This window comes from Taudactylus pleione, unplaced genomic scaffold (assembly GCF_031769625.1).
Source record: "Taudactylus pleione unplaced genomic scaffold, aTauple2 ptg000360l, whole genome shotgun sequence".
Lineage (NCBI taxonomy): Eukaryota > Metazoa > Chordata > Amphibia > Anura > Myobatrachidae > Taudactylus > Taudactylus pleione.
Genome location: NW_028284761.1, coordinates 4,292,229 through 4,313,466, shown reverse-complemented (window position 1 = coordinate 4,313,466; position 21,238 = coordinate 4,292,229). Strand labels below are relative to the sequence as shown.

The following is a 21,238-nucleotide window of genomic DNA, read 5'->3' as shown; positions in this document are numbered from 1 at the left end:
TACACTACAAATGCCTCATATGGTTACTGAGTTTAATATATTTACATTTGATTATAGTTGTTGATTTACATTTTTGCATCCATATACTGCATTTATGATATGCAACAGAAATCATCAACCATTAAAGATGGATATCTGTTTATACCAGTCATAGAAATGACCTTTTCTGTATATGCTAGTCACCAGCTTTGCTGTATATACTACTACTACTACTACTACTACTACTACTACTACTACTACTACTACTACTACTACTACTACTACTACTACTACTAATAATAATAATAATAATAATAATGTTATTTGTATAGCACTTTTCTTCTAATAGTACTCAAAGTGCTTTAGATTTGCCTTTCCAGCACAAAATACAGAATAAGCTTAAAAAGAAACATTAGTGAAATGTTTGGGTCAACAGGTAAGTGTTCTATCTATTTTTGAAGCATTCTAGAGTGGAGGCTTCTCGAACTGTGCAGGGAAGTGAGTTCCATAGAGTTGAAGCCACAAAGCTGAAAGCTTGATCCCTAAATGAATTCCAAGAAAGAGAGATCTAGATACTGTTAATAGTCATTCATCAATGGATCGCAGTAATCAAGTGGGGCAGTAAGGAATCAGAAATGCTTCAGGTACCTTGTGCACTGGTTATGTAGGGCTTTGAAAGTCAGTAAGTCAATCCTGAAACATAGGGCCTGATTCAGAGCTGAACGCTCTGACCAGAGCGCTCGCTCTGAATCAGTGCCCTCCTCCCTGAAAATGGAGCGGCCTCCTGGCCGCTCACATAGCTGTGGGTGACCACCCACAGCATATGGGAGCAGCCAAAAACATGATTGCAATGTGGTAGGGTCTCGTTCCTGCAAGCTCTGGAGTGATTTTGGCTCTATCAGAGCCAAAAGCACTCCCACTGACATCACTAGTGATGTCAGTGGGGCCGGACTCAGACGGTAGGTGTTCCCATCGGAACGCCTCCGTCTGGCAACCACGCCCCCAGCACGCCCACTAAAGGGGGCGTGCTGTCAGTCACCATCGACAGCATGTTCCCTTTAGTGCGAGAGCCAGAACGACGGTTTGGCCGTTGTTATTCGGGTCTCGCACATGCGTACGACGGAGCTCCCTCCGTCGTGCGCATGCGCATTGGGGGAACATCGACCCTGCACTCACGAGTGGGTCTGAATGACCCCCAGAGTCTCCAACTTACAGGCAGCCAGTGATGGGAATAGAGAATGGATGTTATGTGACAGGAACAGGGCTGGTTATTTAACAGCCTGGCAGCTGCATTATATTACAGCTGCAGGAGCTGTAATTCTTTTGCTGGGAGACCAAAGTAGATAGCATTGCAGTTGTCTAGGCATGATGATATAAATGCATGTATGACTTTAGGCAGATCTTCTGAGGGAATTAAGTGCTTCATTCTGGCTATGTTCCTCAGATGAAAGCATGAGGATGTGATTGTGGCTGATTCCTGATGTTTAAGTGTCAAGCCACTATCCAGGACAACACCACAATTCTGCACATGTTCAGTGTTTTGTAGTTCTGAACCCCCAAGCGTAAGTCCAGTTGGTTGGCTAAACTGTAGACTTGTCCTTTGATGATGAGCTCCTTTCATAAGGACCTCTGTTTTATCAGGCTTCAGGCACTCATCCACTCGAGCTCAGCTAGACAACCATTTAGAGTTGTTATTGGGTTCTCAATACCTGGAGCAAATCACAGGTACAGTTGTGTATCATCTGCATAGCAGTGGTAGACCAGGCTATGACATCTGATTATTTCACCGAGTGGCAGTGGTAGCATATATACTGCAAACAGCATGGGAGATAGTATAGAACCCTGTGGGACACCACATGGAATTGGCGCTGATGGCACAGAGTTTACTCCCAAAGAAACTCTCTGTGACCTGCTGGTGAGAAATGATTTGAACCATCCAGTGCCATCCAGTCCACAGAAATTTTTCAGGCACTCAATTAGAATCCCGTGGTCCATGGTATCAAATGCTGCATAGAGATCCAGAAGGATTAAGATTGAACAGTCACTTCTGTCTCTTGCCATCAGAGATCATTAAGCAGAAATACCAGGGCTGTTTCAGTGCTATGTCTTCTCCTAACTCCTGGTTGGAATGGGTAATAAATATCATGGGTTGATAGGTGGGTTCCTAGTTGAGTTGCCACCACTTTCTCAACAACCTTTCCTAGAACAGGAAGGCTTGACACCGGTCGATAGTTGGTCATGCAGTCGAGGTCTAAATTAGGGTTTTTAAGAACCTACATACTAGCCACCGGAATGAGGTCTTGCTGTGTATGTTAGCGGCTGGAATGAGTCCCTGCTGAAAATAACAAGATAGTTATTGCTGGTGACTAGCCACCAGAATTAGGTTTTGCTATGTATACTAGCGATTGAAGTGAATGAAGCATTGCTGTGTTTGTTAGCAGCTAGAATGAGGCTCTGCTGAATATAACTAGTTAACAATATTGTTATTTCTGTTTACTAGCCAGCAGAATGAGGCTGTACTGTACATAAATGCTGGGAAACATGACAGTTGTTGCTGTGTATACTAGCAACAAAAATGAGGCTCTGCTGTACAGTATATACTAGGGAACATTATAGTTGTCACTGGGTATGTTAGCCACCATATAAGGCTTTGCTGTTTATACTAGTCACATGAATGAGTTTGAATTAAATATACCAGTTACATTAAGAGTTTCTGATTTGTATGGATTTCTGCCGTGTATACTGAATATATATTACAGGGATTAAAGTAGGCTGGAATGGGGCGGAACTGCGTTCCATCAATTCTATTTGGCGGCTGAACGAGTTCTGCCTCCTCCAGCCCACTTTACTCGGCCAGTCTTGGTGCCGGCCAGTCTAGGTGCCAGGTTGGAGAGGTGCCAGGCGCCAGCTTAGATTTTGTTACCAGCGGGCACCCGGCTTCTTCCCGACAGCAGCAACTGGAGGCTGGAGCTCACTCCTGAGCTCCGCCTTCCGGCATCCGCAGTGATTATAGGGAGAGATGTGACCGAGGAGCAGTCGGACCAGACTGCAGCAGATGCAGGAGCAGGGCTGATGGTAAGTATTGTGTTTTTCTGTGTAAGGGGCACTACTAATGGGAGCATTACCACTGGGGCCACTACTATTGGGGGCATTACCACTGAGAGCTCTACTACCAGGGGGTATTACCACTGGAGGAATTACTACTGGGGGCACTACTACTGGGGGCACTACTAATGGGGGCATTATTACTGGGGGGCTCTACTACTGGGGGCATTACCACTGGAGGCACTACTATTGGGGGCATTACCACTGGATGAATTACTACTGTGGGCACTACTACTGGGGGCACTATTAATGAGGGTATTACTACTGGGGGCATTACTACTGGGGGCATTACTACTGGGGCACTACCATTGGATGAATTACTACTGTGGGCACTACTACTGGGGGCACTATTAATGAGGGTATTACTACTGGGGGCATTACTACTGGGGGCATTACTACTGGGGGCACTACTAATGGGGGCATTATTACTGGGGGGCTCTACTACTGGGGGCATTACCACTGGAGGCACTACTATTGGGGGCATTACCACTGGATGAATTACTAATGTGGACACTACTACTGGAGGCACTATTAATGAGGGTATTACTACTGGGGGCATTACTACTGGGGGCATTACTACTGGGGGCACTACTATTGGGGGCTTTACCACTGGATGAATTACTACTGTGGGCACTACTACTGGAGCACTATTAATGAGGGTATTACTACTGGGGGCATTACTACTGTGGGCATTACTACTGGGGGCACTACTACTGGGGGCATTATTATTGGGGGGCTCTACTACTGGGGGCATTACCACTGGAGGCACTACTATTGGGTGCATTACCACTGGATGAATTACTACTGTGGGCACTACTACTGGGGGCACTACTAATGAGGGTATTACTACTGAGGGCATTACTACTGGGGGCACTACTAATGGGGACACTGGATAGGGGGCACTGTCTAAGGGGCACCACTCCTGGGGGCACTGTTTAAGGTGCACCACTACTGTGGGCTCTGTATAAGGGGCACTACTAATGGGGGCATTGCATAAGGGGCACCACTACTGTGGGCACTGCATAAGGGGAACCACTACTGAGGGCATTTCATAAGGGGCACTACTGTTGTGGGCATTATGTGTAAGGGGCACTATTGCTGTGGGCATTGTATAAGGGGCACTACTACTATGGGCATTTTGTGTATTATGGCACTATTACTGTGGGCATTGTGTATAAGAGGCAATAATGTGGGCATTGTGTAAAAGGGGCACTACTGTGGTGTAATGTGAATCAGGGGCACTATTATGTGCTGTGTAATTTGAATAAGATTGCGCTACTGTGTGGTGTCATTTGAATTAGGGATACTATTGTGTGACCACACCCTGTTTTTCTTTCTTTTGAGATCATGCCCCTTTTTGCAGCGTGCATCGTCCCTTTATTGAAAAAGCGCAGAGGATGGGGTAGGGTGAGTTCCACCATGTCTCTAGGACTACTTTAAGCACTCATATATTATATTGATTAATATTACATGCCTTATACGAAATGGCATTCGTATGGCTGGTTATTTAATTGCAAAGTGAATAAGCCATCATCACAATAATACATTCAGTCTTGGAAAATATTTGCTAAGAAACACAAATATAACTTGTGGCAGAAGTATGTGATTAAATGTAATTATTTGGGCAATAAGTGAATGCTGTCAATGTGTCAGTCTGTTAGTGAGCTATGAGGAATTGATAAGGAATTAACTCAATGAATGTTCATTATGTCAAATTACTACTGAATTGAGATTTTTGGATTTAATGAATTCTAAACACTCATTTTCCTTATGCCATAGTTCATGTTTTAAATCGGTGCAGTGGCCAATGGTTACTAGATGCACTGGTCAACTGTGTAGGCAGTTTATGCTCTTTCGAGAAAATAAAAATGTTTTGGAGAAAATATACTTCGGTATATTTAAAATAAATAAAACAAATTAATTTTAACAAGTTGTTATCTATTTAGAGGTAGAAGGTTTTTCGTTTTTTCAAACTGATGCAGCTTATGTGTATTTAAATCGAAATATATGTACAGTTAGAACATGGTACTTTTATGTTTTCAGTAACATGGTTTCCCATGAGGGTATTTGTGCAAATACTCAGGGAACACCCTACTGCAATACACAAATCAATCATCCTATAGTCATAATTGCCTCCTTCTGAAAAAGCATTTAAGGGAGAGTGTGAAAGCAGCACCTATGAGCGTGGTGGTAAAGTGGGCGTGTACTGCTACATCTGAGAGGCGTGTCATGCATCTGAGGGGCGTGTACTGCTACATCTGAGAGGCATGTCATACATCTGAGGGGCGTGTACTGCTACATCTGAGAGGCGTGTCATACATCTGAGGGGCGTGTACTGCTACATCTGAGAGGCGTGTCATACATCTGAGGGGCGTGTACTGCTACATCTGAGAGGCATGTCATAGAATTGACTTACATCCAAATGTAAATGCGCCCAATAGCAGTTAGTAAGATCTATTTGTTGATGAAAACACACTAATATTCTTCAGAAATTGCATGTAGCCATAGGGATCATTGTGCCTTATACCCAATGCAGGGAAATGATACTAATGATCCAATTTAAATATATATATGTGTGTTTTTTATTCATATAACAGCTTCATAATGGGGGTAAGGTGCAATCGGGGAGATTGGCAGACTCTTCAGGGAGACAGGGAGATTACTACTATTTCAGGGAGTCTCCCTGACAATGAGGGAGGGTTGGCAAGTATGCCTTTAGTATGTTATTATTATCACTAAGAATTATCATGAGACAGAGGTGAGATTAGTGTAGGTCATGTGTACCCAGTAGCCTGTTAGGTGTAGTGGGTGTATTTTGTGTCAGCTTTTATAAGGCTCTTTGATTTGTGAACTTCCCACCCTCCCTACCTGGATTTTGGTTGTATGTTGTATGTTTTTGTTCCTAATTGGCTATTTTGTGTCAGGGAAAAAAAAGTCGGTGCATTGCCTTTCGTTGGCTGTTAGCTGGCTGTAATGACCAAATGGGGGCAGCGTTATCACCTATACCCCTTTCAGATCACTAATGGTGGGTTGCACCCAGGATATGTGCACATGCCGATCCCAGGTGCGACCCGCCTAAGACCCCTTTCAGACTGGTGGCCCAACCCGGCACTAATGCCGGCTCAATGACGTGACCGACATTGCTGATGATCCGGCGCTTGGAGAGGAGATTATCTCCAAGCGCTTGTTCGCCCTGTGCAGTGAATGGGGCCCAGGTCACCTCAACCCGGATTATCCATTCACACCGCACCGCGAGCCGGGTTGAACTTGTGTTCAACCCTGATCGCTACCAGAGTTGACATGCTGGGTCGCTTCTCTCGGGCTATTTCAACTTGCCCCTTTCACACTGCACAGCAACCTGGGGTTCATGTGCAATAACCCGGGTTACTTGATGGCAGTGTGAAAAGATTATAAGTAGTCAAGTTAGAAGGTTGAGTTGGATACCCTTTTGTGTTGTGTGTGTTTGTGTTGTTTGGCACCCTTGGTGGTATCCGCCTGCAAGGCGTGTTGTTGGTTGTGGTGCATTGATGGATTGTATTGGTTTTGGTTTCCCTTTTCATTGTTTTTAGTTAGAGTAGCTTTCAGCTAGGTCCCACCGTCACTTTCTGTACCTGAAGTCAGACGAAACACAGAGTGAAATGTGCTCTGTTTAGAATTATTTTTGTAAGTTCACATATGAATAAGGTTAGTCGTGGTAGAAAGGAATTCACGTGGGCTAAAAATGTGCACTGAGCCACAAGGCTATTTCAGATATTATATTGTACTTTAATATTATAGACTCTAATTGTGCATACACGGTCCAACTTTGCAGGTCGATATGAACAATAACAATATCGTTTATCGCTATATCGTTCATATCGTTGACTTTTTTGCATTGAACCACCAACAATGCGCGTGGCCGTATGGGCGATAACGACATCTGAGGTTGACCGAATATGTAGGCCAAGTTGGTCGATATCATAAATAAATACTGTCAGATATAGTTCATCGTTCATCATTGATGATATCGTTCATTTTTAAAAGTAGTAAAGATCGTTCAACGATATCGATGATCAAGCAAGTTGGACCGTGTGTATGCACCATAAGGGGTATATTTACTAAAGTGTGGGTTTTTAGAAGTGGAGATGTTGCCCATAGCAACCAATCAGATTCTACTTATTTATCTAGCACCTTCTAGAAGATAATAGCTAGAATCTGATTGGTTGCTATGGGCAACATCTCCACTTCTAAAAACTATCACTTTGGTAAATACACCCCTAATACTTATACACAAATGATTGTTATTGTGGTTAGTATGCATTTAGGGGCTCATTTTAGTTTTCAGCAATGCCATAAAAAAACAAGAAACTTAGCACCTGATCAAACTATGGGGGGCAAATACATGTATTTTATTTGTATGCAGGGTAAATATGAGCTGCTCTGTATGGCCCACAAATGCTGGATAGATTTATTAGCACACTGCAATTTAGATCTGAGTTTGGACATGCCTCTCCCAAATCTAAATCTCTCTGCACAGTTTAAGGGATGGCCTTCGGTGGTCTGCCCATCAATGGTTTTCATTGATACTGTAGCTCCATTGGTAATTACCATCAATAGTAAAAAATCATATACGGTGAACCATTAATGGTTTGCAGCCCTCAATGGCCACCACTGCTGGGGGTCACTGCGGGCAGTGGACAAATCAGCATCAGGGAAGGGTTAATCTCTGTGCCATTGAAAATAAATAAAACAGTGCCTGCCATTAATGGCGGAGAACCAATGGATGTCTGCTATTGATGGCAAAACCATCAGCCATTGGTAGTTAACCACTGATGGTTCTTAAGAATCTACAAAGTTTACATCTCCATCACATGTAGTGCAGCATGGCTTTACCATAGGGCAAAGACACTTGCTCTTTTTGATTTGGTCTCACCCAGAATCAGACCTTTAGAGATAAATGTAAAAGCCTGTGCAATGTCTGCCCAAAAATGTAACCACTTAACTGATGATTTTTGAGTCCAGAGAGTCAGAGGAGATCCATTCTGCACATGTAAAGACTGGATTTCCTCTTCAAAAACACAGCGGGGCGGTGCGGTAGCACCTTGTCTGCTGAAGCACAGTTGGCTGGGTTCTCATCCCATGCAACCACGTCAGTTAAGTGGTTATAGGAGCGATCAATTAAAAGGCAAAACCAGGTTTGTTTTGCCTTTTAAATGATTGCCCTTTTAAAATATTAGACCAACTCCCTGTAAACTCGCCAATGACTGCATTGCGCAGGCTATTATATTTAACCCTTAAGCTGCATACACACATATCGATTTGCTAAATTAACGATTTTAGTCAAAAATTTGTGTTCATTTTTTCAAGGGAAAATGAATGAAAATCATTTACTAAAATCGTTCATTTACCAAATGTAATGAACGATTTTTACAAACTACAAACGAAGTTAGATACTTACCTTAATGAAAATCGTTCAGTTGGACAGTCAGAATGGACGATGAACAATGAACTACAACTACAAACGTGAACGCTCATGAACAATTATCGTTCATCACTGTACATCTGAAACTGAACAATTTTTTTAAATGATTGAAAGATTATGATTAAATTATAGTTAAATCGTTAAAAAAATCGTTGTGTGTGTACGCACCTTACGGGGTATATTTACTAAAGTGAGACTTTTTAGAAGTAGAGATGTTGCCTATAGCAACCAATCAAAATATAGCTATTATCTTCTAGAAGGTGCTAGTTATTTAAGTAGAATCGTAGTGGTTGCTATGGGCAACATATCAATTTCCAAAAACTCTCACTCTAGTAAATATACCCCATAGTGTCTAAATTGTGCTTAAGTATTCTAGTTATATATATATATATATATATATATATATATATACTGTATATTGTATTTAGCTACAATAACTAATATTAGAAGCTGTAAGCTTTGCTCTTAAAACTGCAAAGTACGTGATAGTGTCAATTCTGTTGCTAGGAGATTATATTTGATATAAGCTTATTTTCCTATAGGTATGGAAGAACAGATACTTTGTGTGGTCACCATAGAGATCAATGATCACTGTGTAATAATACACACGTCTGAATCCTATCTATTGTGGTGTTTACAATTATATTGCATTATGTGATGTTAGTATCATCTACAGTATAATTTATCTAGTAAATTCTATAAAATTATATAAAATACTAGTTACAATCTAGTTGGTTGCAATGAGCAGCACCTCAGCTTGCCGTCTTGCGAAGTTTGATACATCGATACATGTTGGTAGCTGCTCAATCACTCAGGTGCATGTAAGGGGGGGTTATTCTATACTAGAAACAGCAAAAAGTAATCCCCCAGCACTCAGAATGAAATCAGCAATACGATTTGAAAAACGACATGTGGTAGATAATTCACTTATTAACACATAGTTTTTGCTTTATTCTTATTAACACATATTAACACTTTAGTCTCTCACTGGTGTGCTTCCCTGGGGTGTGGAAAAAGCCTTTGCCGGCTTTTTTGGGGTTCTGCACCCCGGATCCAGGCCAAATGATAGGGACCTCCAGTATCAGAGACGCCATGACGCGGCCCGGAGGCTTGGCCATATTTTTGCAAATATATGCAACTGAGATCTCTGAATTATCTACCACCATGTAGTTTTTCAAATCTTCTTGCTGATTTCATTCTGAGTGCTGGGGGATTACTTTTTGAAGTTTGATACATCTCAACCATAGTAATGGGAAGACCATCTACTTATCAGAAATGCATTCTAAATCCCTTTTTGTGGGATACCTACCAATATTTATAAACTATGTAGGTATATTTATCTAGTATGTACCCAATAGATGCTACAATATTCAATTACTCAGGTATCCAATTTTTTTTCTGAGTGAGAAGTCTCTATTTGTGTTTATTTTCTAAAAAAAAATAATATTTTTGCTTATTTCTTAATACTAAATTATTAAAAGTTACTTTTTAATTACATTTTGCGCACTTGTAAGCAGTGCCCCCGCAAAGGGTCTTTCCTTTCCAGTTTCTTTGATACCTCTCTCTGTCAAAGATACTACAATAAGTATTCAGATATGAATTCTACAAGTGAGTCCATTTTATTTTTTTTTGTGAATATAAATATACAAAAATACAATACACGTCACTCTATAAAGCAAGACAGGGTTTACATAATGAAAACTTAAATTAAATATATTTCATAGATATATAGATAGATATCTAGATATTAGATAGATAGATAGATAGATATATAGATATGAGATAGATAGATAGATAGATATGAGATAGAAAGATGATAGATAGATAGATAGATAGATAGATAGATAGATAGATAGATAGAAAGATAGATAGATATGAGATAGGTATGAGATAGATGGATAGATATGAGATAGATAGATAGATAGATAGATAGAAAGATAGATATGAGATAGATAGATGGCTAGATATGAGATAGATAGATAGATAGATAGATAGATAGATAGATAGATAGATAGATAGATTGATAGATATGACAATGATGCGAGAGAAACTTACCAATACACGATGGAGGGCTGGGTTGCCAAAAGAATCGATTATCTACTTGGATGCAAGTAATTCTCTCCTCCCCTTGTAACTCATAGCCAGGATCACACTGGAAAATAACAGTATCCCCGGGTTCCCGTCCATCCCCATTCCGAGTTCCGTTCATTGGAACCCCTGGATCTCGACATGCTGTAGCTATGGAACCTACACAAATGAAGAGACAAGATGTTTGTGCATACTGTGCGCTACGGTGGTTCTCCCAGAGATTACTGTATATGCTCTTTTTTTTTTTCTGCAATTGTTCAAAACTTAATAAAAATGTGGAAGTTTATTTTTAAGTTGCTGGATTGAAATGATTCTCTTATTATTAGGGTCTTATTGCCTCTACTCATTTTATATTTCAAAAATAACTGATTTCTAAAAACAGGTATGGTTGGAGAACAAAAGAAGTGGCATTAGTGCTAACTATCTATCTTCCGAAGCTGCTGTTAAGTACATTTTGACCCTTTCAGTCCTTACATTCAAGCAAAAGCCTTCCCCACCTACAGTACTTACCATACCTATTTAACCAGAACAGCAGGGGGTACAATTGCCGCTAGCTGTTCTTCTGTCGCTATCGCCATGTCACAAGATACCAGGCAGGAAAAATAAAATGCTTTTTTTTTTCTTTTGCAATTATATTAAAACATTTTGCCTGCTATCGTGTGTTTTAATTTCTTTTAATATATATTTGCTTCTTGGAGGTCTAGTCAGTAAGAGTCATCCAGTCATCAGGGAGCTGAGCATTGATACAAATTTTATAATTCCTACAATAATTAGATCCCCCATTGGCAGGGCCAGATTAATAATGGGACGTGTGGGACTCTACAGCTCCAGGCTCCCACATAAAAATAGGCTCATCATTATAACATCATGGTGATGGTCAGCTGCCCCTTGGGCCACACGGTTGGCCATAAAGTATTATGATTGTATTTCTATTGTCCTCACAAATTGACGAAGTGTTTTTACTTCTACATATGTAGGGGGACATTTCAGCCGATAGTTTATGGGGGTGTACACGCCCACATGGCACTGGCCACTCCCACACAGCACTGGTCACACCTACTCTGCTTCTAACAATAGGACCTTGATCATTTTCCAGTTCCAGCACAATGTGGCCCTTAATCCGTACTTGCCCAGTGGGTTATGTAGAGGGAGATTCTTGAAGTTGATGAATTTCTAATTCTAGTTATGATCTGCTTTCTGTATAACTCTCTGGCCACAACTTGAAACTGTCTCCTACCTAAACATGGTAGTCATCATTACTAGGGTCGATTCAATTCCCAGCCACGGCCGCTACATAGCTCCGGCATAATGCCGCCAGAATCATTGCAAACTTTACCTTGTACCCCAAAGAGATGAGAAGTTAGACTTTTGATAATGAGAATACCTTAATGAGCAAAAATGTGCGCAGCTGAACGCTGCAGTATGCACGACGGCATGCAATTTCTAATTGTAATAGCCCCTTAATGTGAGCGGAGCTCAGGCTGTCCCACACTCTACGTACTTCACTGCAGGCATTGCATAGAAACAAGTTTCAACTTCTAAAATATTATAAAAATAAAAACTTCTATTGCTCAAAGCTTTTCGACTCTGACAGTTTTCCTGGTATTTGTATTGTCAACTTCTCTCCCTGTAACTGTTGAAGTTTTCATGTTGAACTTATAAACAGTTGAGCAGAGCCCGCTCCCTTGTTCTGTATGCCGAATGTTATGTTCAATAGCTTTTTTATTCTACACGAACGGACAATCGCATAGTACATCTTGTTCTGTGCGTTGCTTTCAGATCTTAGCCCTGTTATTATTCTATACTGTATGTCCAGGTAGAGCACCGCTACTCTTGTTTTGTATGTAGCCGATAATACTGTGCCATGGATCATGTTTTCGTGTATGATTGGACAACTGGATAATATCACTCCATTGTACTGATTGCTGTATCCAATGATCCGAGTCAGCTAATGCCCACCTTCTGCCTGCGTGGACGATTGTACAGAGCTATGTCGGTTGGGCTGTATGCTGAATGTCATTTTCAGAACCGGCTCTTATTCTGCACATGAACAATTGAACAGTTCAGCTACACTAGTTTTATATCAGTTCACATCATCATATAGACAGTGAGATTGTACTACATCAGTATTGTGAATATTGGGGGTCATTCAGACCCACTCGCGAGCGGCAGTATGCTCGCAAGTGGGTCGATGTTCCCCACTGCGCATGCGCACAACGGAGGGAGCTCCGTCGTGCGCATGCGCGAGACCCGGCGAGCGAAGGACTTTCCTTCGCTCGGAGTCTCGCATCAAAGGGGGCGTGCTGTCGATGTTGATTGACAGCACGCCCCCTTTGGGGGGCATGCCGGGGGCGTGCCTGCCAGACGGAGGCGTTCCTATGGGAGCGCCTACCGTCTGAAGCCGGCCCCACTGACATCACTAGTGATGTCAGTGGGAGTGACTTTGGCTCTGATAGAGCCAAAATCACTCCTGGCCTTGCGGTTGAGAAACCCGACCACAGGGTTTCACTCGCAAGTCAGATGGTCGCGATGGTCAAGACCATCGCGACCATCTTGTTGGATGCTCGTATATGCTGTGGGTGGTGACCCACAGCTATACGAGCATCCAGGAGGACGCTCCATTTTAATGGAGGTGGGCCCTGATTCAGAGCGAGCGCTCTGGTCAGAGCGTCCGGCTCTGAATCAGGGCCATTGTTCTCTGACCAAAATAACAACAGTTTTAGAGGCTAATGCAGGTTCACGCAAGTCCAATTTGCAGACGGATCTTGCAATATTGAGAACTGTGGACCTGATTCAGACCCGCTCACAAGCAGGTCGATGGCCAGGCAGTGCGCACACGCAGCGTGCGCATTGCGCGTATGCGAGCCCCCTCACAGCAAAACAGGGAGGCTGCCGATGTTGATCGACAGCTCGCCCCGTTTTGTAGGTGGAGAGGGTGGGTGGCTTGCCAAATGGAAGTGTTCCCAAAGGAACGTCTGCCGTTTGAGTGCGGCCCTACTGACATCACTAGTGATGTCAGTAGTGAGCTTCCGACTCTATTAGAGCTGAAAGCTCACTGGGACTTGCGGCAGACGAGACCCTACCGCAAGTGTCTTGTCGCAAGCCCGATGGTCGCGATGGTCGTGCCCATCGCGACCGTCACCTGGCCGCTCGCTAAAGCTGTGGGTGGTCACCCACAGCTTAGCAAGCGGCCAGGAGGCCGGCTCCCAAAAAAAAAAGCCCTGATTCAGAGCGAGCGCTCTGAAAGAGTGTTCAGCTCTGAATCAGGGACTGTGTACACTGGGGCATATTAAGAGAGGAGGGGACTCATGTGCAGACTGCGTCCAGGGCCCTCTCCTTGCCGGTGGCTGGCAGCGCACTGAGCGTCTGTGCCCAGAGTCTACTGCGCATGCGCAGGTCACCGAGGTAATGGCCCGGCAACCATTTTCTCTGTGATTTCCCTACTGCGATGCTCAAAACGCCGGGAAAATGGCTGCGGTGGCTATTATCCAGGCGATTTGTACAGCGCTGCTACCGCCAATACTGAACTCCGGAGAGGTAAGTATTACAATATGGGTGCAGGATGTGTTGTAAAGGCCAACCTGGACCCAGGGGCCCGTATGCACCGCACACCCTGCACCCATTATAGATACACCCCTGCATACACAGTATGCTTCATTGCCACGCTCATGAATTCTGAATCATAGGCAGCCTGGTTGCATCTCTGCTTGTGGTAGTATGGCTATAATGGGCAACAGGGTGCCTGCATGTGGGCAGAGTGTAACAAGGGCATGCCACGTAATACCAACTAGGCAGAGTTGTTTTCAGATAGTTCACTTGCACCAAGGATAGTTTTGGTGCAAATGCATACTAATATTGATGATAGGTGTGAAACCAAGTGGCAATGTGGTGAGCAGCACAGACGGTGTAATGGTTAGATTTATTGCCTCACAGTACTGAGATCCTGGGTTCGATTCCCACTACAGCCCTAACTGTGTGGAGTTTGTATATTCTCCCTGTGATTGCGTGGGTTTCCTCTGGGTGCTCCGGTTTCCTCCCACATTTTAAAAACTGCTAGGTTAATTGGCTCCCAACAAGAATTAACCATAGTGTGTATGTGTGTGTGTACATGTGGGAGGGAACATAGGCCCTCATTCAGAGCCGTACGCTCTGGACGCTCATATAGCTGTGGGTCACCACCCACAGGCTATATGAGCGTGCTTTGTGATGGCCGCGATGGTCGAGACCATCGCGACCATCGAAATTGCGAGCCGGAGCCTGCGGTTGAGGTTTTCAACCGCAAGCTCCGGAGTGATTTTGGCTCTATCAGAGCCAAAATCACTCCCACTGACATCACTAGTGATGTCAGTGGGCCGGCTTCTGACGGGAGGCGTTCCCTTGGGAACGCCCCCATCTGGGAGGCACGCCCCCGGCATGCCCACCAAAGGGGGCGTGCTGTCAATCAACATCGACAGCATGCCCCCTTTGATCAGACACAACGAGCGAAGGAAAGTCCTTCGCTCGTCGCGTCTGGTGCATGCGCATGATGGAGCTCCCGCCATCGTGCGCATGCTCAGTGCATAACATCGACCCACTTGCGAGCTGACAGCCGCTCGCGAGTGGATCTGAATCAGGCCCATAGATTGTAAGCTCTAGTGTGTATGCGTGTGTACATGTGGTAGGGAACATTGGCCCTGATTCAGAGCCGGCCGCTCTTACAGAGCGCTCGCTCTGAATCAGGGCCGGTCATTATTTTTTTTAGAACGGCCTCCTGGCCGCTCACACAGCTGTGGGTGACCACCCACAGCTATAGGGAGCAGCCAGGAAGATGGTCGCGATGGTCAAGACCATCGCTACCATCGGGCTTGCGACGAGACCCTTGTGGTAGGGTCTCGTTGCCGCAAGCCCCAGAGAGGGAACATAGATTGTAAGCTCTAGTGTGTATGCGTGTGTACATGTGGTATGGAACATATATTGTAAGCTCTAGTGTGTATGTGTGTGTACATGTGGGAGGGAACATAGATTGTAAGCTCTAGTGTGTATGCGTGTGTACATGTGGGAGGGAACATAGGGCCTTCAGAGCCGTTCGCTATTTGCGGTCGTTCGTTCAAAAACAAGGGGTGGCTATTCAAATGATCCGTTCGCAAATTGCAGTCTGTTCACACCTCTGTCTGAACGAGCGAGCAAAACATACGCTCGTTTATTTGATAAAAACGCCCCCTGGCCGCTCGCACCATTCGTCATGTCCGCTATTTATTAGATTAATCGAGTACATCGTACAGCGTATGAACTGCTCGCTATTCTTGTGGTTGGTTTTTTCAACCGCTATTTTGCGAGCAGTTCTGAGTTAAAAATAACCAAGTGACGTGGTCAATGACGCTGCTGTATTAATTATGCACTCCCTTAAAACGCCCGTTTTGACCTTTAAGCACGCCTGCGTTCGAATTCCACTCCCCCGTTTTCAAGCACCTTCCCCTGTTACCACCCACATACACCTCATTCTGTCACTCAAAATAGCAGGCACTCGCTATATAGCGTACAAACGATTTTCGGTCGCACTGACTGGTTCGCACATGCGTACTAAAAACCGTACGCATGCGCAGATGTGCGAACATCGCTCGGAACGAGCGTACAGCCGCTAGCGAGCGGCTCTGATTGAGGGCCATAGATTGTAAGCTCTAGTGTGTACGCCTGTGTACATGTGTGAGAGAACATAGATTGTAAACTCTGGTGTGTATGCGTGTGTACATGTGGGAGGGAACATAGATTGTAGGCTCTAGTGTGTATGTGTGTGTACATGTGGGAGGGAACATAGATTGTGAGCTCTAGTGTGTATGTGTGTGTACATGTGGGAGCGAACATAGATTGTAATCTCTAGTGTGTACGGTTGTGTACATGTGGGAGGGAGCATAGATTGTAAGCTCTAGTGTGTATGGTTGTGTACATGTGGTATGGAACATATATTGTAAGCTCTAGTGTGTATGCATGTGTACATGTGGGAGGGAACATAGATTGTGAGCTCTAGTGTGTATGTGTGTGTACATGTGGGAGCGAACATAGATTGTAAGCTCTAGTGTGTACGGTTGTGTACATGTGGGAGGGAAAATAGATTGTAAGATCTAGTGTGTATGCGTGTGTACATGTGGTAGGGAACATATATTGTAAGCTCTAGTGTGTATGTGTGTATACATGTGGGAGGGAAAATAGATTGTAAGCTCTAGTGTGTATGTGTGTGTACATGTGGGAGGGAACATAGGGCCTAATTCAGACCTGCTTGCGAGCGCTGAGTTCTCGCAAGCGGGTCGATGGTGGCCCAGTGCGCATGCGCACGAGGGAGTCGGCTCCGTCGTGTGCATGCGCGAGACCAGGATAGCGACGGCCAAGCCGTCGCTATGGATCTCGCTACAAAGGGGGCGTGCTGTCGATGGTGAGTGACAGCACGCCCCCTTTGGTGGGCATGCCGGGGGTGTTGCTGCCCAGACGGAGGCGTTCCCATGGGAACGCCTACCATCTGGGGCCGGCCCCACTGACATCACAAGTGATGTAAGTGGGAGTGCTCTCTGCTCTGATAGAGCCGAAAGCACTCCAGGGCATGCGGCAACGAGACCCTACCACAAGGGTCTTGTTGCAAGCCCGATGGTCGCGATGGTCTTGACCATCACGACCATCTTTTTGGCCGCTCGCTATAGCTGTGGGAGGCCTCTCTAAAATTAGGAAGGACAGCCCTGATTCAGAGCGAGCGCTCTGACAGAGCGTCCGGCTCTGAATCAGGGCCATAGATTGTAAGCTCTAGTGTGTATGCGTGTGTACATGTGGTAGAGAACATAAGGGCAGGGACTGATGTGAATGGCCAAATACTCTATGTACATTGCTGTGGAATATGTGTATGCTATATACAGTAAGTAACTGGTAATAAATAATAAATAAATAAATATGGATGCGCACAACTCGGCATACGGGCTAATATCCACCATTAATAACGTCTGCACAATGCAAGTATAGTAGAGCCTTATTCTGAGTCATGTGCGCTGCTGATGTCGGGCGCAGTTGAGCAATGTGTTTCTGCTATGTAGGTATGTGCCCCGATAGCGAAGTACAGTACTGACTTAGGCACATGGTGCCTGAAATATATTTGAAATGGATTGGTCATTCCTGGGCACTGAGAGGGGGGTGACTAACCAGATACACGGAGATGCTGCGTCTTATGGGCGTGCTATGAGTGTCGCGGGCGTGTTGCTGAAAATGGTAGCTTACAAAGATGCTTCAGTGCTCTCACTGGAAGTCATACACAGATGAAGGATCTGCACCTAGCATGGGGCTGGTGCAAGTTTCAATCTGGTGCAAGTTTCAATTTTGCGACCGATGGTGCTCAAATTGGGCGTCTCAGTCCATGCACATTCGGAAACACAAATGTACACCAGGGCTTTGTCACGGTATTAGCATAAAGTCACAGACGCAAACACAGACACGGTAGTACCCAACTCAAAATCAGGACCTGTTTCATTAAGGATCGCTATTGCTATCGCAGCTCCGTAATCGCACGCAGATCTGCTGCGAAAATATGCTAATGAATGCTATCGCAATGCCATCGTGCTGCCAGCATAGAGACGCCCACTGTCTCTCACTTCCGCTATCTCACATCCGTAATGCTTTGCAAAGCTCCATAAGCATCGGTAACATCGAGTATCATCGGCTCCTCATGCAGAATTACAGCAGCCCCAGTGGCGGGCTGGGCCGGGGGGCAGGGTGCCATGTGTCCCCCGGGCTGAAGCGTCATGCGGGCCACTGCAGTCTGTGTCACTGTGACACAGACTGCACCACGTGTGTAGCGCTGACCGGACGGAGTTCGGTCAGCGCTGCACAGCACAAACACACAGCCGCCGGAGCCGGCAGCTGTGTGTTTGCAGTAATCAGCAGCCGCTGAGAGTCTGTCAGACTCTCATCGGCTGCTGCTGCTCCCACTGCTGGAGCCATCTACCGGCTCCCGCAGTGGGTAATGGGAGAGCCGTCGTCATGACGACGTCTCTCCCATAATGCAAAGTGGCAAGAGGAGCCGGTGGAAGCGTCGGGACCAGGAGCGGGAGTATCAGGTAAGTGTTTTTTTATTTTTATAAAGTCTCTCTCTACTGGGGGGGGGGATTACTATGGGGGCACTACCAGGGGGGGGCTTTCTATGGTGGCACTACCGGGGGGGATTACTACTGGGGGCACTACCAGGGGAGTGGATTACTACTGGGGGCACTACAAGGGGGGGACTACTACTACTGGGGGAACTACAAAGGGGGACTACTACTACTGGGGGCACTACCAGGGGGGGGATTACTATGGGGGCACTACCAGGGGGGGATTTCTATGGTGGCACTACCAGGGGGGGATTACTATGGGGGCACTACCAGGGGGGGATTTCTATGGTGGCACTACCAGGGGGGGATTACTACTGGGGGCACTACCAGGGGGGTGGATTACTACTGGGGGCACTGCAAGGGGGGGACTACTACTACTGGGGGAACTACAAAGGGGGACTACTACTACTGGGGCACTACAAGGGGGGATACTACTGGGGGCACTACAAGGGGAGGGGACTACTACTAGGGGCACTGCATAGGGGGGAGGGGACTACTACTAGGGGCACTACATAGGGGGAGGGGACTACCACTGGGGGCACTGTGAGGGACCACTGCTGGGGGCTCTATATAAAGGGCAATACTGGGGGTACTGCATAGGGGGGAGACTACAACTGGGGCCACTATTTAAGGGACATTGCATAAGGGTTACCACTATTGGGGGCACTGCATGGGGGGGTGGACTGCTACTGGGGGTACTGCATAGGGGGTACCACTATTGGGGGCACTATATAAGGGGCTAACTACTGGGGGCACAAGGGGCACTGAACAGGGGGGACCACTACTGGGGGCACAAGGGGCACTGCATAGGGGGGGATCACTTCTGGGGGCACTACTGGAGGCCTGCATAAGGGTGTTCTCTCCTGTGGCACACGGGGGCACTGCATATGGGCACTACGACAGGGGGCTGCCCCATATCTTTATTTTTACCTTACATTAATCCCATATGGACCCATCTCCTCCCTGAAACACTTGAGGGGGAGCAGCGCCGTAGCACGCACGCTCTTCGGGCACCCTGGCTACACGCTACTCCTCTGCCAGGGCCGCCTGCATGCATTTGCCCCCCAGGCTAAAAGTTGCCAGCCAGCCCCTGAGCAGCCCTGACCTTACTTGGAAATTGCTAACCTCATTGCACGCAGTGAGTACTCATCTGTCACCGCCCCCAAACGCTCACTGCCTGTCAATCACTCTGCGATGGCTATTCATGGTCAATCGCCCATCTGCGTACGTTTTAGCAATAGCGATCCTTAATGAATTAGGCCCTCAGAGCGTCTCCCAAACCAAATACAAATCTAAATTAAATACTGTATCTTATTGTATCTTAAATGTAAATTCTGTATCTTATTTTGATGATGTATGCAACTAACTTATATGGAAATGTCTTCATATGTTACAACTAAATACTAGTGAATTCAATTTTGCATATATGGATTTTTACATGTGTTCCTGTAATGAAGGTTGTCATACCGTATATTATCAATCTTTAGAAATTGAAATATACATGTACATTTATCCTGAGGGTGTTAGGGCTAAATCCAGTAAGCACCACACATAAAAACACAGTTAATGATATCCTTTCTTTAAATAAAGAAAAATTGTGCAGGCTTTTAACATTTTGAATTACAATATCTAATTAGAAAAACATGATATTCACATGTTAATTTGACATATAATTAGAAAAGTATACATTCAAAGGAATTCATTTGAATTGAACCTGCTCGTCAAAGTGATAATTACTGACACTTTTTATGTAGCTTTAGCAGAATGTAATTAAAAATGTGACTATAATTCTGCCAATGACCATCATTTGGTGAACTTACAAATAAAATAACCTCATCCTGTAACATATAACATATAACTGCACAGAATTTCATTAGTCCAAAACATCAATTTACTATGACACCAGGGCAGAAAACATGGTTACGTTTAGAAAACATAGAATATCGATGGAAGATAAAGACTAATACATCTATTCTCTTTTTTTAAATGTACTTTTAAGCCCCAAAAACGTAGTCTATACTTTAAGGGAAATATTTACTAAAGGTTGATTTTAATAGATATTGATCTAATTAAAATCTGTAAAAATCAATAAAATCAATCAAAATTGATGTGTTTCTGGGGCTAAATCACACATTTATTATAATTTGTTTTTTAACTGTGTGTTATAGCAGCAGAAACATATCGGTGTGAATTGATTTTGATAGATTTTTATCAATTTTAAAATGATAAAAATTGACCATTAGTAAATATACTCCCTATACTCCCAATAAATTTTGTTTTCAGAGGATTTGTTGTATTGTTTTTGGCTTTGGGCTAAGAAGTACCACAGTAAATATCAGAGGTTCCTGCTGCTGTTACCCTCTTTGCAATCACAAATGCAATCTCCATTTTAATGCCCCATTTACCATACCATGCTTTAAGGGAGTGACCAAGCATATGGTTAGTGACCAAACAAATTAAAAGCAGCTTAAATAGAGGTGGGAGCGCCAGATAATTTAGCCTT

The 21,238-nt window shown here is 44.6% G+C and overlaps 1 protein-coding gene across 1 annotated transcript in view; it reads right to left on the bottom strand.

Annotated features, from left to right (window-relative positions):
• CSMD3 (CUB and Sushi multiple domains 3) overlaps window positions 1-21,238 on the bottom strand; it is a 1,208,248-nt gene that overhangs the window by 428,857 nt on the left and 758,153 nt on the right. Inside the window, exon 28 of the mRNA XM_088444368.1 lies at window positions 10,601-10,792. Within this exon, the coding sequence (XP_088300494.1) occupies window positions 10,601-10,792 (192 nt within the window). The remainder of the gene's footprint in view (window positions 1-10,600; window positions 10,793-21,238) is intronic.